The following is a 24,767-nucleotide window of genomic DNA, read 5'->3' as shown; positions in this document are numbered from 1 at the left end:
TTTTGCGCTATAACCAAAAAAAGAGCGACAATTCTAAAAAAAAAAACAATATTTTTCACATTCTGCTATATGACATTCCCAAAAAAAATAATTTAAAAATCAAACTTTTTTAACATTTTAGGCCAATTTGTTTTCTGCTACATATTTTTGGTAAAAAAAAAAATAAAAAAATCGCAATAAGCATATTTTGATTGGTTTGGGCAAAAGTTATCGCGTCTACTAACTACTGGAAGATTTATGTAATTTTTATTGTTTTTTTTTTTTTTTTTTTTTACTAGTAATGGCGGTGATCTGCGATTTTTAGCGGGACTTTGCGGTGGACAGATCGGACCCCTAACTGACATTTTTGACACTTTTGGGGGGACCAGTGACATTACTACAGTAATCAGTGCTAAAAATATGCACTGTTACTGTAATAATGCCATTGGCAGGGAAGGGGTTAACACTGTGGGTGATCAAAGGGTTAAATGTGTACCTAGGGGAGTGATTCTAGCTGTAAGGGGGCGTGGCTTGTGAAATGATCATAGAGACCTATATAGAAGGACCACAGGCGCTCTGTGATCATTCCAGAGAGAAGAACGGTCAGCTGTGTTTACAACAGCCGACCATTCTTCTCTCTTAGCTGGGAGCGATCGCGGGTGTCAGGCGGCAATTGGAGCCGCCTGCCCCGTACATAGGAGTCCCCACTGCCTAGCTGCAGGCGCGCGGCCGACGTATACCTACGGCGTTTCACGCAGGAGGGCCAGCAGGCGGTCCTTAAGTGGTTAATGTTAAAAAAATCTTATCAATATATTCTTAAACCTTTTTTTCAATGTATAAATTGTACTTCTATATTTATATGGGGCAGCCATATTTGCTCATTACATACTCAGGCTCTGCTTCCTACTTTGAGTTGATGCACAATTGTTGCAATTTACTGCTCCTTCTTACAATGCAAGGCTAGGAATTGGTTGACTCTAAAAACAGTATAATACAAGAATAATGAAGAGAAATGTCATAGGAAAAATGAAAGCAGATATTAATAAACATCAGTGAATGCAGCTATATATTTATTAAAATATTTATTACTTAAAAAAAAAAACACAGCCAGTATAAGAGCCGGTTCACACTGGGGCGACTTGTCAGACGACTTGGTCGCCTGACAAGTCGCGGTGGGTCGCCTGCCATTGATTAGCACAGGACCCGTTCTAACACAAGTCGCTCCGACTTAGAAAAAGGGTCCTGTACTACTTTGGGGCGACCTGGAGCGACCTGCATTGACTTCAATGATATGAAGTCCGTGCATGTCGCTCTGAGGTTGCGGTGTGCACCGCGATTTCACAGGTCGCCCCGGCAAGTCGGGTCGCCTGTATGTGAACCGGCTCTCAATATCTACATTTGACTTGTTTTAAGCCTCTTGAAGTCCCCTGTACAGCAGCACTCAGACTGGGAGAAGGATGGCCAATACACAACGCCGAATAGATGTCCTGCATTCAGATGTACCTACAAGTCACATGGGGGGAGATTTACTAAAACTGGTGCACTTAGAATCTGGTGCAGCTGTGCATGTTAGCAAATCAGCTTCTAACTTCAGATTGTTCAATTATAGCGGAGTTCCACTCAAAAGTGGAACTTCCGCTTATCTGTCTTCTCCCCCCCTCTGGTGTCACATTTGGCACCTTTTCGGGGGGGAGCGGGTACCTGTTTTTGACAGGTACCCTGTCCCCACTTCCGTCGGACCTCGCCGCGGCGAGGTACGTCAGAAGTTCAGCCCCCTCCTCCTTCCTCTGCTTCTAGGCCAGTAAGAGAGCGCAGCACGCTTCGCGCATGCACAGTAGCGGCCAGGCCGTGGTGCCACAAGGCTTTACTGCTGGCTTCCCTTACCAGCAAGGGCGGCGGCAGCACCCGACAGCTGATGGAAACATCGGCTGCGGTGCCGACATCGCTGGATTCCGGGACAGGTAAGTTTCCTAATATTAAGTCAGCAGCTACAGTATGTGTAGCTGCTGACTTTACATTTTTGGAGGGGGTGGGGTGGGGGGCGGAATTTCGCTTTAAGCTTTGACCTGTAAGGTGATTTTTGTGCACAGTTGCACCAGATTTTGCACTCTTCAGTTTTAGTAAATCTCCCCCCATACTGACAGAAGGAGAGAGCAAAGAGATCACCTGATAAATCTGTTGATTCTCCTATACTGTCCAAACATGGGGGGGTCAAGAAGGTGGTTCTTAACTGCAGCAGAAAAAAGAAAAGGTCAGCAAGCCGGATGTGCTATGCGGCAGGGCTGTGTAAATCTCAGGACTGGAAGGAAAGAAATACAAATCGATTGGCAAGTAAGACATCTCTCATATGTGTATTTTACCTCTGCATGTATTTGTTTTCCTGGCGTGCACCTTAAGGCCCCTTTCACACAGGCGGACCGTTCAGATCCGCCTGTCCGTTTTTTTGGCGGATCTGAACGGTTCCCCCATGCATCTCTATGGGGCATCGGATGTCAGCAGAGACATGTCCACTGACACCCGATCCGTCAAATCTGGATGGATGGATCGGATTGGATTAGAACTGACAGACGGTCCGTTCTCATCCGATTCCCCCATAGAGATGCATGGGGAACTGACAGCTGTGTCTCTGCACACAGCGCAGAGACACAGCTGTCATCCTCCTGCTCAGTGGGGGATTGGCGGATCGATCCCCCGCTGAGATAAACGGAGTCCATCCGATGGACATACTGTGTGAAAGAGCCCTTAGGCTACGTTCACATGTGGGCGTAGCGGATCACGGACAGAATTGCCACGATTCTGCCCGCGATCCGGAATCATTGCAAATCGCGGGACGCCTGTGCGATGCCCGTGATTTGCAATGGCACCCTAAACGCTGTGCGATGTTGCCGCAATTTCCGCCTGCCGAATCGCGGTAACATTGCGCAAACAGAATCGCGGGACGCATGACGCCCAAAAAAGGTACAAGAGCTTCTTTTGTGCGTCATGCGTCCTGCGATTCTGTTTGCGCGATGTTACTGCGATTCGGCAGGCGGAAATCTCGGCAACATCACACAGCGTTTGGGGTGCCATTGCAAATCACAGGCATCGCACAGGCGTCCCGTGATTTGCAATGATTCCGGATCACGGGCAGAATCGCGGCAATTCTGCCCGTGATCCGCTACGCCCACATGTGAACGTAGCCTAAGGATAAATCCTGCAATATTAGCTGCTCACTGATATATGTTTTATCATTGGAAATGATCTATTGATTGCCGTGTTCTTTATTCTGCAGATGTTCAAGGGCCCCGCCGAGGACATCCAGTACATAAACACAGCTTCTTCTTCCGCAGTGTGTGGGGTGACACTGGAGACGGGAGGCAAAAAGGAGTATCTGATTGCAGGTTAGCAACCAATGACTGCTTGACAGTTAAAAGTCTTTGTTGTTGGAACAAAGTAACTAAGATTTCCAATGTACACACTATGGCACACTTACCTACAAGAGTTTTTATCTCCATCTCCATTCTCCGTTCCTTATTTCTTTTTTGGTAGCGCATAGATATTAACTTATTATACCTACAAGAGTGATTTCCTCCAGGACTGTCCGATCCAGGCCATCAGTCACTGCTTTATGTCCTCTCCTATACATATGGCCCTCCATCATACCTTCTACACTATTCTTCTGTACATACTGGCCCCATCATGCCCTCCACACTTTTCTGTCCATACTGCCCCCCCCCCCCCAATCACACCCTTAATACTACTTTCTTGCACATGTTGCCCTCCATCATGCCCTCCACACTATTGCCCTGCATACTATTGTCTTGCACTTATGACCTCCTGTCATGCCCTCTGCACTCCTCTGCTGCACATACTTCCCCCCCATCGTTCCCTCTGTACTCTTCTCCTGCATATACTCCCCCACAGCATTCCCTCTGTACTCCAGACCTGCATATACTGCCCATCATCATACTCCCTACACTCCTCTCCTGCATATACTGCCCATCATCATACTCCCTACACTCCTCTCCTGCATATACTGCCCATCATCATACTCCCTACACTCCTCTGCTGCATATACTGCCCCCCATCATTCCCTCTGTACTCCTCTCCTGCATATACTGCCCCCCATCATTCCCTCTGTACTCCTCTCCTGCATATACTGCCCCCCATCATTCCCTCTGTACTCCTCTCCTGCATATACTGCCCCCCATCATTCCCTCTGTACTCCTCTCCTGCATATACTGCCCCCCATACTTCCCTCTTTTCCCCTCTCCTGCATATACTGCCCCCCATCATTCCCTCTGTACTCCTCTCCTGCATATACTGCCCCCCATACTTCCCTCTTTTCCCCTCTCCTGCATATACTGCCCCCCATACTTCCCTCTTTTCTCCTCTCCTGCATATACTGCCCCCCATACTTCCCTCTTTTCTCCTCTCCTGCATATACTGCCCCCCATCATTCCCTCTGTACTCCTCTCCTGCATATACTGCCCATCATCATACTCCCTACACTCCTCTCCTGCATATACTGCCCCCCATCATTCCCTCTGTACTCCTCTCCTGCATATATTGCCCCCCATTATTCCCTCTGTACTCCTCTCCTGCATATACTGCCCCCCATCATTCCCTCTGTACTCCTCTTCTGCATATACTGCCCATCATCATACTCTACACTCCTCTCCTGCATATACTGCTTGCCATCATTCCCTCTGTACTCCTCTCCTGCATATATTGCCCCCCATTATTCCCTCTGTACTCCTCTCCTGCATATACTGCCCCCCATCATTCCCTCTGTACTCCTCTCCTGCATATACTGCCCCCCATCATTCCCTCTGTACTCCTCTCCTGCATATACTGCCCCCCATACTTCCCTCTTTTCTCCTCTCCTGCATATACTGCCCCCCATACTTCCCTCTTTTCTCCTCTCCTGCATATACTGCCCCCCATCATTCCCTCTGTACTCCTCTCCTGCATATACTGCCCCCCATACTTCCCTCTTTTCTCCTCTCCTGCATATACTGCCCCCCATCATTCCCTCTGTACTCCTCTCCTGCATATACTGCCCATCATCATACTCCCTACACTCCTCTCCTGCATATACTGCCCCCCATCATTCCCTCTGTACTCCTCTCCTGCATATATTGCCCCCCATTATTCCCTCTGTACTCCTCTCCTGCATATACTGCCCCCCATCATTCCCTCTGTACTCCTCTTCTGCATATACTGCCCATCATCATACTCTACACTCCTCTCCTGCATATACTGCTTGCCATCATTCCCTCTGTACTCCTCTCCTGCATATACTGCCCCCATCGTTCCCTCTGTACTCCTCTCCTGCATATACTGCCCATCATCATACTCCCTACACTCCTCTCCTGCATATACTGCCCCCCATCATTCCCTCTGTACTCCTCTCCTGCATATATTGCCCCCCATTATTCCCTCTGTACTCCTCTCCTGCATATACTGCCCCCCATCATTCCCTCTGTACTCCTCTCCTGCATATACTGCCCCCCATCATTCCCTCTGTACTCCTCTCCTGCATATACTGCCCCCCATCATTCCTCCTGTGCTACTCTCCTGCATATACTGCCCCCCATCATTCCCTCTGTACTCCTCTCCTGCATATACTGCCCCCCATCATTCCTCCTGTACTCCTCTCCTGCATATACTGCCCCACATCATTCCCTCTGTACTCCTCTCCTGCATATACTGCCCTCTAACATTCCCTCTGTACTCCTCTCCTGCAAATACTGCCCCCCCCCCCCATCATTCCCCCTGTACTCCTGTCCTGCATATACTGCCCATCATCATACTCCCTACACTCCTCTCCTATATACTTTCCTCTAACATTCCCTCTGTACTCCTCTCCTGCATATACTGCCCCCCATCATTCCCTCTGTACTCCTCTCCTGCATATACTGCCCCCCATCATTCCCTCTATACTCCTCTCCTGCATATACTGCCCCCCATCATTCCTCCTGTACTCCTCTCCTGCATATAAAGTATCTTACAAAAGTAAGTACACCCCTCACATTTTTGTAAACATTTTATTCTATCTTTTCATGTGACAAAACTGAAGAAATGACACTTTGCTACAATGTAAAGTAGTGAGTGTACAACTTGTATAACAGTGTAAATTTGCTGTCCCCTCAAAATAACTCAACACACAGTCATTAATGTCTAAACCTCTGGCAGCAAAAGTGAGTACACCCCTAAGTGAAAATGTCCAAATTGGGCCCAATTAGCTATTTTCCCTCCCCGGTGTCATGTGACTTGTTAGTGTTACAAGGTCTCAGGTGTGAATGGGGAGCAGGTGTGTTAAATTTGGTGTTATCGCTCTCACTCTCTCATACTGGTCACTGGAAGTTCAACATGGCACCTCAGAGACGGACAGTCTGTCACTAGTGGTCTCTTCCTATTGTCTGTATAATACGGTGTTCTGTGTTTATACTTAGGATAATTTGTAATTTTGTATTTTGTTTTAGCCTTGTTGCCGGCAGTCTGGTCATCCAGGCTGGTTTAAGTGCATTGAGTTAATAAGCATGTTAATGATAACCTTGTCTAGATGGGATTAGCCGTGAGTCAGCTGTACTTTGTTATCTAACCATTGTGTAATGTTTTGGGTAAATATTCAGGTCATTGTTTATGTAGTGACTGACATACTTCTCAAGTGTATAAAAAGTCTGCTTCTTGTTCAATAAAGGAGAAAGTTGTTTTCAGATACATACAAGCTAAGTTGTCGGCTAGTTTTGTATGGGGGGGCGGCTTGAATATCTGATATCTATGTTTAGACTGGAGGAAGCCGTATATTGACAGAAGCCCACAAACACAGTGTGGGTTGCGGTTCCGTTACACCCGCAATCACACAGTTCCCCATCTCAGTGCCCCCCCCCCCCAATCACACAGCCCCTCAGCACCTCAGACTCCTACCTTTTGGCTCCAATAGAGAGGTGGTGAAGGTGTTCTAAAGGAGGTAGATGTAGATCTTCTGGATACTGGAGGCAACCCTTAGAAACACTGATATGTACAAATGTCATACTGTGATCTGTCTTGTTTTATGCTCCGTTCACATCTAGGCGTTTTTGGGCGATTTTCTGCTCTAACACCCAACAAGACAAATCCCATTGATTTCAATGGCCCCTGTTCACATATGTGTGTTCTGTGGCCTTAAGCAAAATGCCCGTCACTCAAAAAAGTACATGAGCTTCTTTTTTGGCAGATTACAGGCGTTTTTACTCTAAAAACATTTGCACAAAAACGCAGCAAAAACACCCAGAAAAACATCTGTAAAAATAGCAACGCCTATATGTGAACAGAGCCTTAACTTAGTTTAACCGCTTTATGACCGCCTGCTGCACTTATACGGCGGCAGGCAGCCGCTCCTGGGCAAATTGTCATAGCTGTATGTTGCTTGCTCTCAGGAGGCTAGGGGGCGAGCTCACGCCGCCGGCTGCCCGCTCCCACCCCCGCTCGTCAGCGGGGAAGCCGATGCAGCGGGCAGGCGGCTCTGATTGCCACCTGACACCCACGTTCGTTCCCCGCTGAGAGAGAAGAACGGTCAGCTGTTGTAAGCACAGCTGACTGTTCTTCTCCCTGGAATGATCATAGAACCCCTGTGATCCTTCTTTATAGGATCACATGTCTCTATGGTCATTTCAGAAGCCACGCCCCCCACAGTTAGAATCACTCCCCTAGGCTCACATTTAACCCCTTGATCACCCATAATGTTAACCTTTTCCATGCAAGTGTCATTATTACAGTAACAGTGCATATTTTTAGCACTGATTACTGCAGTAATGTCACTGGTCCCCCCAAAAGTGTCAAAAATGTCAGTCAGGGGTCCGATCTGTCCGCCGCAATGTTGCAGTCCTGCAAAAAATCGCAGATCGTTGCCATTACTAGTAAGAAAGAAAAAACATTAAAACTGACATAAATCTTTCCCGTAGTTAGTAGACGCGATAACTTTTGCGCAAACCAAAATACGCTTGTTGCGATTTGTTTTTACCAAAAATATGTAGCAGAAAACAAATTGGCCTAAAATGATAAAAAATTTTGATTTTTACATTTTTTTTTTTTGGGAATAGTATGTAGCAGAATGTGAAAAATATGTTTTTTTGTTTTTCAGAATTGTTGCTTTTTTTTGTTTATAGCGCAAAAAATAAAAATCGCACAGGTGATCAAATACCACCAAAAGAAAGCTCTATTTGTGGGAAAAAAAAGGACATCAATTTTATTTAGATACAGCGTCGCACGTCTGCGCAATTGTCCGTTAAAGTAACACAGTGCCGAATCGCAAAATATGGTCTGGTCATTAAGGGGGAAAATCTTCCGCCCAGAAGTGGTTAAACAAACCCCAAAATGCCCCAACACAATAAATCAAAAGAATTTTAACAGGAAAAAAAAAAGTGAAAAAAAATATCTTATGAGAGAAGGGTGAATTATTAGAGGCCAATTAACGTTAACTAAGTGATAATAAATAGTTAAATAGGAACAATTTTTATATTAATACCAAATTTCCCCTAAAATGTTTGCTGGATCGTACTTATAAGCCTGGAGGTCCCTATAGGACAAGCCTTTGATTTGCTCCTATGAACTGAAATGAATGAATTGTATGAATAATGAAACGGCTATCACTCTCTTCAAGCGAAAGTCACGAAACATGCAAAGTCTCTTCTGCCCCAAAAAACTTCTTCCTCTTGTTCCTGTTTAATTATTTTATCTTCATGGCCTGTGATGCATCCGCCATGCAGTGTACACACCCAGCTCATTCCCATCTGTAGGATCTTGGAAATGGAGCCAGGTGCCGGGCCCATGTACCTCCGCTCGTATGCTCGAGTTACATCATCTATTATATTCATGACTACACCCTTTTTCTTTATAGGAATCTAAAATAGCGTGATCCTCAATCTGGATTATGATACTTCCAGTATATTACCCAGTTGTGTTTTCTGACTTCTTGCCAGGGGCAGACTGGCAACTTTCGGCCCAGGGGGCAAGTACAAACCAGAGGCCCATGGTGCAGCCACTCGGCCCTCCTCATACTCTCCTTCTTCCCGTCCTCCTCCTGACCCCCATTCCAAGCTGAAGCCCTGCTCCAAGTATACTCTACTTACTGGCTAAATCTGGGTTCCCAATCTGGCCAGCAGGAGGCAGTTGGGGGGGCTCGGTCAGGGCTGGCCGGGGGAAAAGAGTCTCCAGTAGGGCATGGAACTGGCCTCTGCTGAGACACAGTTTACACCATCCATGCCGTGGGGGAGGCAAGTAGGGGAGGACTGGGCCAGGGGTCAGGGGGGCAATTGCCCCCTGGGCCGCTCCGATGCCCCGTAAAAAGGCTGCACCGCTTTTGCCACAGACATGCCTAAAGGATTCCTGGTGAAGAGAAGTAAAAAGTCCCTGACACTGACCTACTGAGTGCAGGTTGAAGACAAGCCCAAAGCACAGCCCCCCCCCCCCCCAGCATGGATGGTGTAAACTGTGCCTGAGCAAGGGCGGTTTCCATGCCCCACTGGAGAATCTTCTGCCCTGGCTAGCCCCAACTAAGCTGTCCCCCCCAACCTCCCCTTGCTGGTCAGGTCAGGAACCCGGATTCAGCCAGTAAGTGGAGAGTAGCTGGAACAGGGCTTCACCTTGGAATGGGGGTCAGGAGGAGGATTGGGAGAGAGGGGGGGGTGAGGGAAAGTGGGAGGGGGGCCGAGTCGCTGCACCATGGGCCTCTGGTTTGTACTTGCCCCCTGGGCCGAAAGTTGCCAGTCTGCCCCTGGAGACAAGCCCTCCGTCCTTGTCTTCAACCTGCACTCTGTAGGTCAGTGGCAGGGACTTTTTACTTCTCTTTAACAGGAGTCTTTGGACATGTCTGTGGCAGAAGCGGTGCAGTCTTTTTACGGGGAATCAGAGCAGCCCAGAAGGCAATTGCCCCCCTGCCCCTGGCCCAGGCCTTCCCTGCTTCTTGGCCTTGGTACTAGAAACACCCAAAATAACTTCAGTTAAACATTTGGGCATATCTTGTATGCTCATTGCTCCCCCTACTGTACCTGCCCTGAAAAGACCCAGCTGTCATTTTGACAGCCTGGTGATGCTGTGTGCTGCTGTTCCATCACTTTCACTGACATTCTCAGCTGGTTTTCTTTTAGAAGAGAATGTCAGCAGCAGTGATGGAGTGACGAGGAGTGTAAAAATCACAGCATTGGAGGATAAGACTGACCTGAGATGGATCTTTTTTTTTCAGCCAGTGGGCCGATAAAAAAATAAAAAAAACAATGGATTCCCCCATCCGCACAAGGTGGGCAGAAAAATTCTCCTCGCTGAGACGTTATATTCTGAAAACTAGCTAAACTCTGCAATCTGTACATAGCACACTCCTGAACTGTGCACTCTGTACATAGCACACTCCTGAACTGTGCACTCTGTACATAGCGCACTCCTGAACTCAGCACTCTGTACATAGCGCACTCCTGAACTGTGCACTCTGTACATAGCGCACTCCTGAACTGTGCACTCTGTACATAGCGCACTCCTGAACTCTGCACTCTGTACATAGCGCACTCCTGAACTCTGCACTCTGTACATAATGCACCCCTGGGCTCTGCACTCTGTACATAATGCACCCCTGGGCTCTGCACTCTGTACATAATGCACCCCTGGGCTCTGCACTCTGTACATAGCACACTCCTGAACTCTGCACTCTGTACATAGTGTACCCCTGGGCTCTGCACTCTGTACATAGCGCACTCCTGAACTCAGCACTCTGTACATAGCGCACTCCTGAACTCAGCACTCTGTACATAGCGCACTCCTGAACTCAGCACTCTGTACATAGCGCACTCCTGAACTCAGCACTCTGTACATAGTGCACTCCTGAACTCAGCACTCTGTACATAGCACACTCCTGAACTCTGCACTCTGTACATAATGCACCCCTGGGCTCTGCACTCTGTACATAGCACACTCCTGAACTCTGCACTCTGTACACAGTACACCCCTGAACTCTGCACATAGCATGCTCCTGAACTGTGCACTCTGTACATAGTACACCCCTGAACTCTGCACTCTGTACATAGCATGCTCCTGAACTGTGCACTCTGTACATAGCACACTCCTGAACTCTGCACTCTGTACATAATGCACCCCTTAGGTCTACACACTGTACATAACGCACCCCTGAACTGTGCACTCTGTACGTAACGCACTCCTGTACTCTGCACTCTGTACGTAAAGCACTCCTTAACTGAACTCTGCACTCCTGAGCTTTGCACTCTGTACATAACGCACCCCTGAGCTCTGCACTCTCTACATAGCATAATCCTGAGCTCTGAACTCTGTATGTAACACACTGCTGAACCCTGCACCCTGTATATAGTGCACCCCAGATACATAGGGATCTTTGAGAGCAACCATAATGCTGATGTGGCTCGCAATTGAGTTTGACACCCCTGCTCTAGATTGCCCTACAGCCTCCTGTGATGCATGGGGTGAGTATCGCAGAAGGCAGGGGGCTCATTCTCACCTAGATGAGAAAAGGAAAAGGACCAGAAGACAAATATTAATAAAGGAATTTACCAGTCAAAAACGTATGTGATACTGGAGAGGGAAAAAAGTAAAAAAAAAAGTGTGAAGAATGGAGAGGAAGGTCTGCTTTAAAATAGTAATAATCCCTCTGTGTTTTTTAGCTTTGTACATTGAGCACAATGAAAAAAAAAAAAAAAAAAACCTTCCCCAGGGAACTATTTGTTAAAATTCTTACCCCAGCACTTTCAATTTAGAATTCCCAATACTGCTGGCTCCTGCTCTTTCAATGCTGCTTTCCTGAACTTCCAGTTTCCAAAGTTAAAAGTGGACCGTGCAGTCTGGAGTTAGTCTGAAAAGCTTGAAGGAGAAGCAGGGGAGTGCCTTGCCATCCTAGGCTATGGGGCTGTGTGTTTCTATTGATGCACACAGTGTAGGGAGACTCAGCTCTAGTCTCTGCATGCATGGATGGTTCCCTATTATGCTTTAAGAGAAAGGAGCCATCCTGAAACGGGAGACCTGGGGCAGCAGTCATGGCACTAGATTTAGCAGGAGCATAGGCAAAGATTAAAGGATAAAGAAGCCACATACTCAGTAAGTGATTAAATCCGCTACTGAAAGTTCTTAATTAACTGAGGTTTAATATCGGTTTATGGAATGGGGATTATACATAAACTTGTTCAGCGACCCGGCTGTGGCTCAGTAGCTTTCATAATGCTTCCCCAAAATGTAGAAACATCCGTACGGCTGCAAGAAAGTAGTCTTGCAAAGTAAGGTTGCATTTATGTAATATTTGTATTGCAAAAATCAGCTTTCGGTTCCCAGATGAGGATTTTGCCATCACTTTTTCAGCTTTGTCCATTAAAGTGCTAATAAAGCTTCATTCTTTTTTTGTTTTAAATAAAATCATGTTATACTTACCTGCTATGTGCTTTAGTCTTGCACAGAGCAGCCCCGATGCCCTTCTTTTTGCTCAGAGAAGCCCTGATCCCCTTCTTTTTGCACAAAGCACCTCTGATCCCCTTCTTTTTGCACAGAGCACCTCTGATCCCCTTCTTTTTGTACAGAGCAGCTCTGATCCCCTTCTTTTTGCACAGAGCAGCTCCGATCCCCTTCGTTTTGCACAGAGCAGCCCCGATCCCCTTCTTTTTGCACAGAGCAGCTCTGATCCCCTTCTTTTTGCACAGAGCAGCCCCGATCCCTTTCTTTTTGTACAGAGCAGCTCTGATCCCCTTCTTTTTGCACAGAGCAGCTCCGATCCCCTTCGTTTTGCACAGAGCAGCCCCGATCCCCTTCTTTTTGCACAGAGCAGCTCTGATCCCCTTCTTTTTGCACAGAGCAGCCCTGATGCCCTGCTTTTTGCACAGAGCAGCTCTGATCCCCTTCTTTTTGCACAGAGCAGCCCCGATGCCCTTCTTTTTGCACAGAGCAGCTCTGATCCCCTTCTTTTTGCACAGAGCAGCCCCGATGCCCTGCTTTTTGCACAGAGCAGCTCTGATCCCCTTCTTTTTGCACAGACCAGCTCCGATCCCCTTCTTTTTGTACAGAGCAGCTCCGATTCCCTTCTTTTTGTACAGAGCAGCCCCGATCCCCTTCTTTTTGCACAGAGCAGCCCCGATCCCCTTCTTTTTGCACAGAGCAGCCCCGATCCCCTTCTTTTTGCACAGAGCAGCTCTGATCCCCTTCTTTTTGCACAGAGCAGCCCTGATGCCCTTCTTTTTGGGTCCCCTGCCGCCACTCCTTGCACCTCCCTAAGTAGTGCCCCCGGTTCGGCTCGCTTTTGCGCTTTTCCACTGCATGGTACCGCATGGTACGGTGTTGGAACGGTTCGGTACGGTACGGCGGCGCTTTTCCACTACATGGAACCGAACGGTACGGCTCGCTTAAACAGTACCACCTCGATTGTGGTTCCAAGAGGGCCGTACCGATACCATATCCCACAATCCTTTGCATGCAGCCTTGACTGTTTGTCACTACTAGCCACTGATTGGTCAGAGAATCGTTGTTATCCCACCCACTTACTACTTTAGTGGAAAAGCAAACCGTACCAAACCGCACCGAACCATTCCAACACCGTACCATGCAGTACCATGCAGTGGAAAACCAAACTGAGCCAAGCAGGGCCGAGTGGAGCCGAGCCGTTACTTGCAGTTGAAAAGAGCCATTACAGTCCCAGGGAGAGGGACATGACCTGTATGTGTTACTCAGCTGCAGTAAAGAAAAATCGGGTCTTCTGACCTTTCAGGGTGGACAGAAATACAAAACAGCTCCATTATGTGTATTCCATCTGTATATTTAGCTGTTTGTCTTGAGTTCGGCTTTCATTTTATTACGTTTTTTGAAATGAGCATTTTCGGAGCAGATCATTCAAATCATTCAAACTCATTCTTCCAGGTAAAGCAGAGGGTACTGGAAAAATGCACATCACACTGTGCGACTTTGTGTGGCCATGGGAATCCCTCACCCAAACCCAGAAGAAGAGTCTTAACCAGAGATATGAGATGGGCTGTGAGTGTAAGGTAAGAGAACGATTGTAGGGATATATGTCTGTGAAGGTTCTCATTTGTCTAGGTTATGGTATAGCTAGTAGTCACATTCAACGGGATTTGTCCTGTAATGTTGAAGAATTGAAGAAGTGGTTTGGAGTAGCTATGAAATATCATCAATCGAACTGAAGAAGTGGTTTGGAGAAGCTACAAAACATCTTCAACAGTACTGAAGAAGTGTCTTGGAGAAGCTACGAAATGTCTTCAACAGTACTGAAGAAGTGGCTTGGAGATGCTACAAAATGTCTTCAACTGTACTGAAGAAGTGGCTTAAAGATGCTAAGAAACGTTTTCTACAGTATAAAAGAAGTGGCTTGGAGATGCTACCAAATGTCTTCAACAGCACTGAAGAAGTGGCTTGGAGATTCTATGAAACATCTTCAACAGTACTGTAGAAGTGGCTTGGAGATGCTATGAAATTTCTTCAACAGTGCCGAAGAAGTGTCTTGCAGATACTACGAAACGTCTTTCAACAGTACTGAAGAAGTGGCTTGGAGAAGCTATGAAAAGTCCTCTACAGTACAAATTAAGTTGCTTTGAGATGCTATGAAATGTCTTCAACAGTGCTGAAGAAGTGGCTTGGAGAAGCTACTAAACGTCTTCAACAGTACTGAAGAAGTGGCTTGGAGACGCTATAAAACATCTTCTACTGTACAAAAGTCGCTTGGAGATGCTACCAAATGTCTTCAACAGCACTGAAGAAGTGGCTTGGAGATTCTATGAAATTTATTCAACGGTACTAAAGAAGTGGCTTTGGAGATGCTATGAAACATCTTCAACATTACTGAAGAAGTGGCTTGGAGAAGCTATGAAACATCTTCTACAGTACAAAAGAAGTTGCTTGGAGATGCTACGAAATGTCTTCAACAGTACTGAAGAAGTGGCTTGGAGATACTATGAAACATCTTCTACAGTACAAGAAAAGTTGCTTGGAGATGCTACGAAATGTCTTCAACAGTACTGTAGAAGTGGCTTGGAGAAGTTACAAAATGTCATCAACAGTACTGAAGAAGTGGCTTGGAGAAGTTACAAAATGTCATCAACATTACTGAAGAAGTGGCTTGGAGATGCTATGAAACATATTCTACAGTACAAAAGAAGTCGATTGGAGATGCTACGAAATGTCTTCAACACTACTCAAGAAGTGGCTTGGAGAAGCTATGAAACACCTTCAACAGTACTGAAGTGACTTGGAGATGCTTTGAAATCTCTTCAACAGTGCCGAAGAAGTGTCTTTCAGATACTACGAAACGTCTTTTAACAGTACTGAAGAAGTGGCTTGGACAAGCTATGAAAAGTCCTCTACAGTACAAATAAGGTTGCTTTGAGATGCTATGAAAAGTCTTCAACAGTACTGAAGAAGTGGCTTGAAGATGCTATAAAAAGGTCCTCAACAGTACTGAAGAAGTGGCTTGGAGAAGCTATATAACTTCATCAATAGTACAAACACATGCAGTTGAATGTGACTAACTACTACTCGGTATACGGATATACAGTATGCTATAGGAAGGGATTTGTCACCACAAATGTGCCCATGTCATCATTCTGTTGGGCACATGGAGACGGTTTGTATAGAGTGTACTGTTTAAATGTCACAAGACAATATTTCTCTATCAGAGGTCATATTTACCATATGGGGCAATCATGAAGGTGGAACGTAAAGCATAACAATGGCTAAACTGTAGACCAGGGTTTCTCAACCAGGTTTCAGTGGAACTCTAGGGTTTCTCCATAAGTTGTTAAGGGTTTCTTGAGCAATGGTCAATTTCTGCCTCTCAGATAAGTTCCTGCTGACACCATTGGTCTTTTTGCTATCTGTAAGGAGGTAATTGACCAATGACCACAAGTGTAAGGAACATTCTTCCCACTGACCATCACACTAATGTATCATGAGTTGTACATATAGTAATTTTTAGCAGGGGTTCCTGAGGGCGGAAAGTTATTTTAATGGTTACTTTGTGTTGAAAAGGTTGAGAAAGGCTGCAGTAGACATTTAAAAAATGTATTTGAAAATGCAGAACAGGAGCGTTAAAAAAAAAAAAAAAAAAAAAGCTATCACTGCCCTCATTAGCTGCAGGTACTATGGAGCAATTCATTCTCAGTCACAGCAGAAGCCCCAAGTCTTGATCTAAGCCAGATCAAATTATCAAACTCCCATCTGCTCTTGTCCTGCTCCCATTGTTCTTTCCATCAGTGATTTAGCAGCTCAGCGTACTCTCCTTCTCACTCATAGTTTTTAAAGCAAATCTTACCTGCGGGCCATAGATCTTCAGAAAGGTATCCAAAAATTAACATTAATTTAAAGTTAATTTGCCTGAAGAAGGGGGTCCCATGTGGCCCTAAACCTTGCAATTCTACGACTGTGATATGATCACTTTAATAAAAATTTTGGACATTTTTCTGAAGATTCATAGTGTGTTGATAAAATATGTTTTGACTTGTGTTGATACCGATTGGAAGCTGGTAGTTCCCTACAGCTCCCGCTTGCTTCAAGTCATCTGCAGGAACATGTGCGATGGGAATATTTCACTTGTATAACTCCCAGTAGCTACTCAGCAGCTCAGACCACTCTGCCCCCAATCCTAGCAGTGACCCGGCAGTTCAAATCCCCCTGAACCCCCTCCCAGCAGTGATTCAGCATCTCAGATCACCCTGCTCCCCTCCTAGCAGTGATTCAGCAGCTCTCTGGGTCGATGCATAGACATAATCTATAAAGTAAATTGATTAAAAAAAAAAAAATATATATATATATATATATATATATATATACACAACATAGTAATAATAGTAATATTTACTATGTTCTTAATATATATATATATATATATATATATTATTTTTTTTTTTTTTTTTGGGGTTGATGCATAGACATAATCGATAAAGTACATTGATTTAAAGAAAAAAAAAAAAAAATATATATATATATATATATATATATATATCAGGGCTTGACAAATTTTCCTGAAATCTAGGAGCCAGCTAAAAAAGTTAGGAGCCAGTTTTTTTTTTTTTTTAAACTAACAACCAAGCTTTATTTAATAAAACGGATACTAAATTTACACATAAATACGACTAGAACCCCACTCTCCTCTATAGCGCAATTGGATGAAAACAGACTGTCTGTCTCTTTCCATCCGATGCCATCTGATCCGATCCACGGGATGGATAGAAAATAGAACCACCATCCGTACAGGATCAGATGGCGGCAGATTACTGCTCCATAGAGGAGAATGAAGGGTCCGATCAGGTCTGTCTGAAAAACTGACAGGCGGACCTGATCAGACAGCCCGTGTGAAAGGGGCCTTCGGCTGTGGCATGGCGATGAGGAAAAAAAAAAAAAAAGAGATTTTATATATATATATATATATATATATATATATATATATATATATATATATATATATATATATATATATATATATATATATAAAATCTTTTTTATATATATATATATATATATATATATATTTATTAATAATAATTGGAAAAAAAGAAATATTTTTTTAATTTTTTTTTTAATAATTAAAAAAAAAAAGAAAAAAATATTATTTATTTTTTACATTTAAAAAATAAATTAAATTAATAATAATAACCACACTCCCTGTCAATGGTAACTAACTGGACAGGGAGATGGTAATGCATTGAGAACAAACAGGCAGTGGAAACAGTCATTACAACAGTCATTACTCCCGGCCACCACAAGAGGGCGCCAGTTCCCCATTGGAAGCCTCTCATCTCAAGTAGGCCGAAAAGCCGGGGCCTCAATTTTCGGACGGCGCGGAAGTCCGTGCACTCCGTGCGCGGAAGTCCGTGCAAAAATGACAGGACACCTTCTGCAGGGCACCCCAGGCGCCAGGTCGCTAATTCTAGTCGCAAATGCGACCTGGCGCCCGGGTTTTGTCGAGCCCTGATATATATATATATATATATATATTTATTATTATTATACAGGATTTATATAGCGCCGACAGTTTGCGCAGCGCTTTACAATATGAGGGAAGACAATACAGTTACAATACAATTCAATACAGGAGGATTTAGAGGGCCCTGCTGGTTAAAGCTTACAATATATATATATATATATATATATATATATATATATATATATATATATATATATATATTTATAACATAATAAATATATATATATTTTTTTTAAATCAATTTACTTCATAGATTATGTCTATGCATCAACCCCTGAAGAGTGAGACTGAACTCATGAAACGCGTCGGGTTACCACAGATGCTACGAAAAATTTACTATGTGCTATTTGATTACTGTATGTACCAATGTAATGGATTTATATTGCTTCAGCCAACTGTTTGGCATTATGACATTTTATCCCAGTTGTATTGCTGGCATATATTTAATAAACTTGTACTTTGTTTTTATTACTGGTTGTAAGGCGCTTCATCTAAAGTCCCAACGGGAAAAACTCTGCAATTCTAGACTTTTCCTTAGTATTTGTGTTATAAGTTGATTATATTACGTTATGTGTTAGCTGCCCTGGAATTTTATCTTTTATTAACACACACTGCAAGACTTCTATATTTTATTTACCGCCTATTTATGCGTTGACCTAAAAAGTCACAGCCTCCTCTACATTGGACAGTCCCTTGCAGCAAAGCTCCAACACAAGTTTTTTTTTCTGCATCTCTGGGACCACCCACCAACCACATTGAATTTACGAAATCAAATTTTGTTGGTGGTATTTTCCGCTTGACTCGTTGACTTTGCTCGCTCTAATCCTCTTTGATCCGGGGCTTTTGGTTTCGTATCAAAGAAAGCATTTCTCTTGTTTTAAGCTTTTTTAACACTGAAGCGGAGTTTTCACTTTCAAAGCAGTTCCTTTCGTGAATGTTTGATGTCGAGTTCTTACCATATGCGGGCCTTTGGACTGAGAACAAAATGTTCCAATTTTGTCTCGTCTGACCGCAAAAACCTTTTTTGTCACATGCTTTTAATATCAGCTAAGTGGTTTTGTTGCAAACCCTGAGCGAAATCCGAGACCTGAGCTCACAATAACGGCTTCCTTCTTGCCGGCTGCACTATAGGAGAGCTCTTTGTGAATATTTTTTGTGTGTTGACTCATGGACATCTGACCCCATACAGGAAGCTGATCTATACCATTTATGGTGGTTGCCAACCAATGCAATCTTCTAACACAATGCAGTAGCAGGAGGATTTACTAAACCTTGTATGTTTCCTACAGTTTTCATGGGCTGGGCTCAACTCTTTTCCTTAACAATCGGGCTGAACTAACAGTTGGAAATTAAATATTGTTATTATACAGGATTTATACACTCACCGGCCACTTTATTAGGTATACCTTGCTAGTACTGGGTTGGACCCCCTTTTGCCTTCAAGACTGCCTTAACTCTTCCTGACATAGATTCAACAAGGTGTTGGAAACATTCCTCAGAGATTTTGGTCCATAGTGACATGATAGCATCCCGCAGCTGCTGCAGATTTGTCGGCTGCACATGATCCATAGGTGTGCGCACAGGGTGTGCCAGGTGTGCCTAGGCACACCCTAATCACCCCCTGCAGTGCCGATTCCCCCTGCTTCCTGTCTCCCCCCTGCAGTGCTGCAGCTTCCCTCCTCTCAGGAGCGGGGAAGGGGCTTGTAAATATTTCATTAACTGGCCCCTTACTTTTTTGTATGAACACAGTGAGTGATCTGTGCTGATCACTCCTGTGTTCATTCCTAAATGAAGCATAGATAGTAATGGTTGCAGATAAGGAGACTGGGAAATCTCTGTCCTCATTTTCTTTCTCTGACTCATAAGTGAGACATCAGTGGTCTGTTTAGATCCTTAATATTTCACCAAAGCCCCATAATGGGGCTCCTAAAAAAAAATTGTAAAAAAATAATATTGTAAAAATAATTTAAAAAAAATTGTGAAAAATAATAATAAAAAAAAAAACGAATGACATGTCCACTGCCCTACTGACACCAATCTTTACTCGACTGACACCTTTCACTGTTCTGCTGTTATACATTCATATGTGTTTGTGCTCTGGGGTGCACACCCTAATGCAATAGGCTGCGCACACCAATGTGCACATCCAAGGTGCTCTATTGGATGAGATGTGGTGAGTGTGGAGGCCATTGGAGTACAGTGACTTCATTGTCATGGTGAAGAAACCAGTGGTGAGATGATTGGAGCTTTGTGGCATGGTGCATTATCCTGCTGGAAGGAGCCATCAGAAGATGGGTACACTGTAGTCATAAAGGGATGGACATGGTTTTAGGTTTCATGCATATCAGTATAAAACAGGAAAAAAATCTGCGCTAGGTCAAGTAAAAAGAACGAAAAGATGAGCAGCCACTTAAAGAGGTTGTAAACCCTTTTTTTTTTTTTTTTTCACCCTGAAAGACAAACACATAATGAGCTAGTATGCATCACATACTAGCTCATTATGAAATACTAACCTAAGAACGAGCCCCTGCCGTGCCGCCCGCTTAGCTGTATGACGGGCGACATGTCCAGTCGCCCGTCTTCCGGGATCGCGGCATCCGGCCATCTGATTGGCCGGAGCCACGGTGACGTCACTCCCGCGCACGCGCGCGGGAGCCGACGGTCACGGCACGGAGTTCTGAAGGAACGGCACCAGCGGCCGTTCCTTCAGAGTGCATGTGCCAGTGATGTCACTGGATGCATCTAAGGTAAATATTTCCTAAACGGTCCATGGTTAGGAGATATTTACAGTACCTATAGGTAAGCCTTATTATAGGCTTACCTATAGGTACAAGTGTCAGAGGAGGGTTTACTTCCTCTTTAACCAACTATGATACCAGCTGTAAATGATCAATAAAAATAAGAAGTGCAATCATGAATAATCATATGCTAAATAATGTGGCATGAAAACAATTAAACATGCAGCGAATAAAATATGAGCAAAATATATCATTAAAAAATATGTAGAAAAAAAATCAATCATATGAAAGTGATATAATGAAATAGGTGCAAAATCCAGTGAAGATAAAAAAGTCCTTTCAATGAAAATGTCCTTTTCAATAATAAACAAGAGTGTCCATAAAGTGCAAAAAAGTGTATAAGTAACGTTGATTGATGAAATCCAATACCAAGCGCCAACATTTACGCTTCTTACCAGATAGCGTGGACCATAAATTATAATGATCATAAAAGCACAAAATAACCCGGCATCCAAGATAGGCAGTGGCTGCAACATGGCCCCATCCATTGGCCCCTCAATGCTGAAAAGTTGGCCTGTACCTTTAACAGAGAAACAGCCCCAAAACATAATGTTTCCAACTCTGTGTTTGACTGTAGAGATGGTGCTCTTAGGAATATAGTCAGCATTTTTGTTCCTCCAAACATGGCAAGTCGAGTTAATGCCAAAGAGCTCAATTTTGGTCTCACCTGACCACAACGCTTTCTCCCAATCCTTCTCTGAATCATTTAGATGCTCATTGGCAAGAATATACTTGTGCTTTCTTGAGGAGGGGGACTCACCGTTTTTGGAGGAAGACAAATGCTGACTATGACCCTAAGAACATCATCCCTACAGTCAAGCACGGAGGTGGAAACATTATGCTTTGGGGCTGTTTCTCTGCTAAAGGGGCCAGTGGAGGGGGCCATGCAGTGGCTTATCGTCCATTGGGGGCGCAGTAGCGCCGCCCCCCCCCCATCCATGCATTCGGCCCCCTAATCTACATGCAGGGCGCGGGATGCATGGATTCCAATGGGGGGAGTTTTTTTTTTTAAGCACGTGATTAGAGCCAGAGGCTCTAATAGGCTTTAAAAAAGGGTGGGCTTGGGGCGCAGAGCACTGCGCCCTGAGCCCACCCAGTTGTGTGACAATAGTGAATGATTATTCTCCTCCCGGCCAATCAGGAAGCGGGTCCTAAAACCTGTTACCCAATTGGCCAAAAGGAGAAGGCATGCTATTGGCCAAGAAGGGGGGAGGAGATGGCCGCCGAGAAGGGACATGAAGGAGCCTGAGGGGGAAGCCGCCCGCCGCCTGTCATTCCAGAGGCTGGCTGTCTGGTGGGCGGGTGGAGAGGTGTGGTGGTGCAGGCTGGAGTTATAGGGGGGGGGGGCAGGCCCGTCTGCCGCCCCCCCCCCCCCGACTGATGGAGCACCAGCCGCCACTGGGGCCATGTATTGTAAGATCTTGGATGAGAACCTTCTTCCCTTAGCTAGAACACTGAAGATGGGTCATGGATGGGTCTTCCAGCATGACAATGACCCAAAACATACCACCAAGGCAACAAAGGAGTGGCTCAAAAAGAAGCACATTAAGGTCATGGAGTGGCCTAGCCAGTCTCCAGACCTTAATCCTATAGAACATTTATGGAGGGAGCTGAACCTTTGAGTTGCCAAGTGACAGCCAAGAAACCTTAAGGATATAGAGAAGATCTGTAATCAAGAATGGACCAATATCCCTTCTGAGATGTGTGCAAACCTGGTCACCAACTACTAGAAACATCTCACCTCTGTGCTTGCTAACAAGGGTTTCTCCACCAAGTACTAAGTCATGTTTTGCTTGGGGATCAAATACTTATTTTACTCACTGAACTGCAACTCCATTTATAACATTTTAATCTTGTGTTTTTTCTGGATTTTTGGTTGATATTCTGTCTCTATCATTTAAAATACATTTAAAATTATAGACCCTTTGTTTCTTTGTAAGTGGGCAAACTAACAAAATCTGCAGGGGGTCAAATAATTATTTTCCCAACTGTATGATTCAGTTTGTGAATGAACAGGAAGCTCTGTACAGAACTCTTCCTGTCCATTCATTCTGTGCAGCTGAGGAAGCAGAAATAGAGATTGAGGGCTGTGTCCTCAATTCTCCTTTCTCTGTCTCAAAGGTGAATCTCTGGATATCTGTTTAGATCCCTAATACCTCACCAAAGCTCCCAACAGGGCTCCTGAAAATTGTAAAAAATAAAATTGTAAATAAGAAAATAAATAAAATAAAATAGTAAAAAATAATAGCAAATAAAATAACAAAAATAAAAAAATAAAAAACTACTGACACCAGTGGTGGTCACAAAGGTCGAACTTCCGACCAGGTCCTGGCGTTCCACCACCGTAGTGGGGGGGGCCTGGACGGGGTTTATATTTTTTTTGCATTGGGGTACTGAAGGTTCTTGTTACACCTCTGGTAACTGCACTATAATAGATAATTTGTTGCAATTTGCGACTTTTTGCGAAAATTCGCACATCATTTTCCTGTTGGAATTTCTTCTTTGCCACCGATAATGTATCAGGCCTAAAAAACTGCTTTGTTTATTATGCTAGTGACTGATTGCATGTGTCATATTTTAACTGTCCTGTGCTGCTTGTACCCCTGTAGATCTCACGCTGCCCTTCCATCCCGTGCTACGTCAGCTCCCAAGACGAATGCCTCTGGACGGATTGGATGACGGAGAAGAGCATACACGGGCGGCAGGCCAAGCACTATGCCTGCATCAAGCGCAGTGACGGATCTTGCTCTTGGTACCGCGGGACCGCCCCACCGAAGCAGGAGTTCCTCGACATAGAGGACCCCTAACTCCCGTCTCTCTCAAGTCCCAGCCGCCAGTTCTGAGAAGCCAGCGCCCCGAGGAGGAATGGGAGGAGGCGGCTTTTTTTCCTTTTCGACCCAATCGGTTTTCTGCAAGTCACGTGACTGAAGCTGGACTGCCAAACCGTCATGGGACGTGGGGTTTAACCCCTTCATTGCTGAAGAGATCGCAGCACTGAAAGGATTAAATGGAGGCGGAAGGAGGATGGACTCTTGCCGCCCACCTTACTTCTTAGACTTCCTTTCACCGCCTTTCCCCCTACCACAGCGCACAAGGCCGTATCAAGAATTCCCGAATTCTGTGTAGCTGGTCTACAGCCCCTTTCCTCACTTAACCCCTCCCCACCCCTTACTTTTTTTCCCCCCACCATGCTTCTATTTCTAAGCCGCCAAGCGAGGTCTAAGCTGTGAGTCACAGGCTCAATTATTACCCAGAATTCTCTTAACATAATGACAATTTCCTCACACCCGAAAGGCATTGTCTTGCCCTTTGCAACCAATCGGATTGGACAACTGGACTTGGTTTGTCTTCTTTACATATACAGATGGGTCGAGTTATAGAAAACGCTCAGCGTTCACACCGCCATCACGAATAATCCCTGTAATGTAAAGCAAAAATTGAAGCCGAAACCCACATTAGCATTGATCCTGTTTTACATGATGTAGCCAATAAAGAACATTTATAGGAGTTGGCCGGCTTCAATTTTTGCTTTGAATTTCTACTAGGACACTGAACACCGGATCTCGGCAAGCACTTCTGTTATTTTCGGGGTTGAGCTTGGGTATTCCTTTATTTGTGAATCCCTGTAATGTGTCTAATATGTTTAACTCCTATGTTCATCAGCTCCATCTAGTGGCCATAATGTTGTATTTTTCTGGTTGGGATATTTCAGGAAAATTCTGCATTATGGCTACTAGATAACGATCATAGTGATCATAGAAAATTGACACATTATGGGGATTATTTACCACGGCTGTGTGAATGCTGAGATGTAGACCCAACAACATTTTATGTACAGATTTATTCCAAACAAGCCTGTTTTTTAATTTTTTTAGTAAATCTGGCTCTACCTGTGTCAGTTTGATTGTACAGTCGTGTGTAGTGTCAGCTCTTACCCAGAGGTGTAACTAGAACCTTCAGGGCCCCAGTGCAAGAAACCATGACCCCTGGCCGGGGTCCTTTTTTTTTTTAAGCCAGGGGCTCTTCCCACTGACCCT

General features: G+C 44.7%; 1 protein-coding gene across 1 annotated transcript in view; it reads left to right on the top strand.

Annotated features, from left to right (window-relative positions):
• TIMP2 (TIMP metallopeptidase inhibitor 2) overlaps window positions 1-23,580 on the top strand; it is a 63,374-nt gene extending 39,794 nt beyond the window's left edge. Inside the window, exons 3-5 of the mRNA XM_082272495.1 lie at window positions 3,251-3,359; window positions 13,858-13,982; window positions 23,340-23,580. Of these exons, the coding sequence (XP_082128621.1) occupies window positions 3,251-3,359; window positions 13,858-13,982; window positions 23,340-23,537 (432 nt within the window). The 3' untranslated portion in view covers window positions 23,538-23,580. The remainder of the gene's footprint in view (window positions 1-3,250; window positions 3,360-13,857; window positions 13,983-23,339) is intronic.
• The last annotated feature ends 1,187 nt before the right edge of the window (window positions 23,581-24,767 follow it).

Source organism: Pelophylax lessonae (assembly GCF_965119305.1).
Source record: "Pelophylax lessonae genome assembly, chromosome: 11".
Classification (NCBI taxonomy): Eukaryota; Metazoa; Chordata; class Amphibia; order Anura; family Ranidae; genus Pelophylax; species Pelophylax lessonae.
This window is presented reverse-complemented; position numbering and strand designations above follow the sequence as displayed.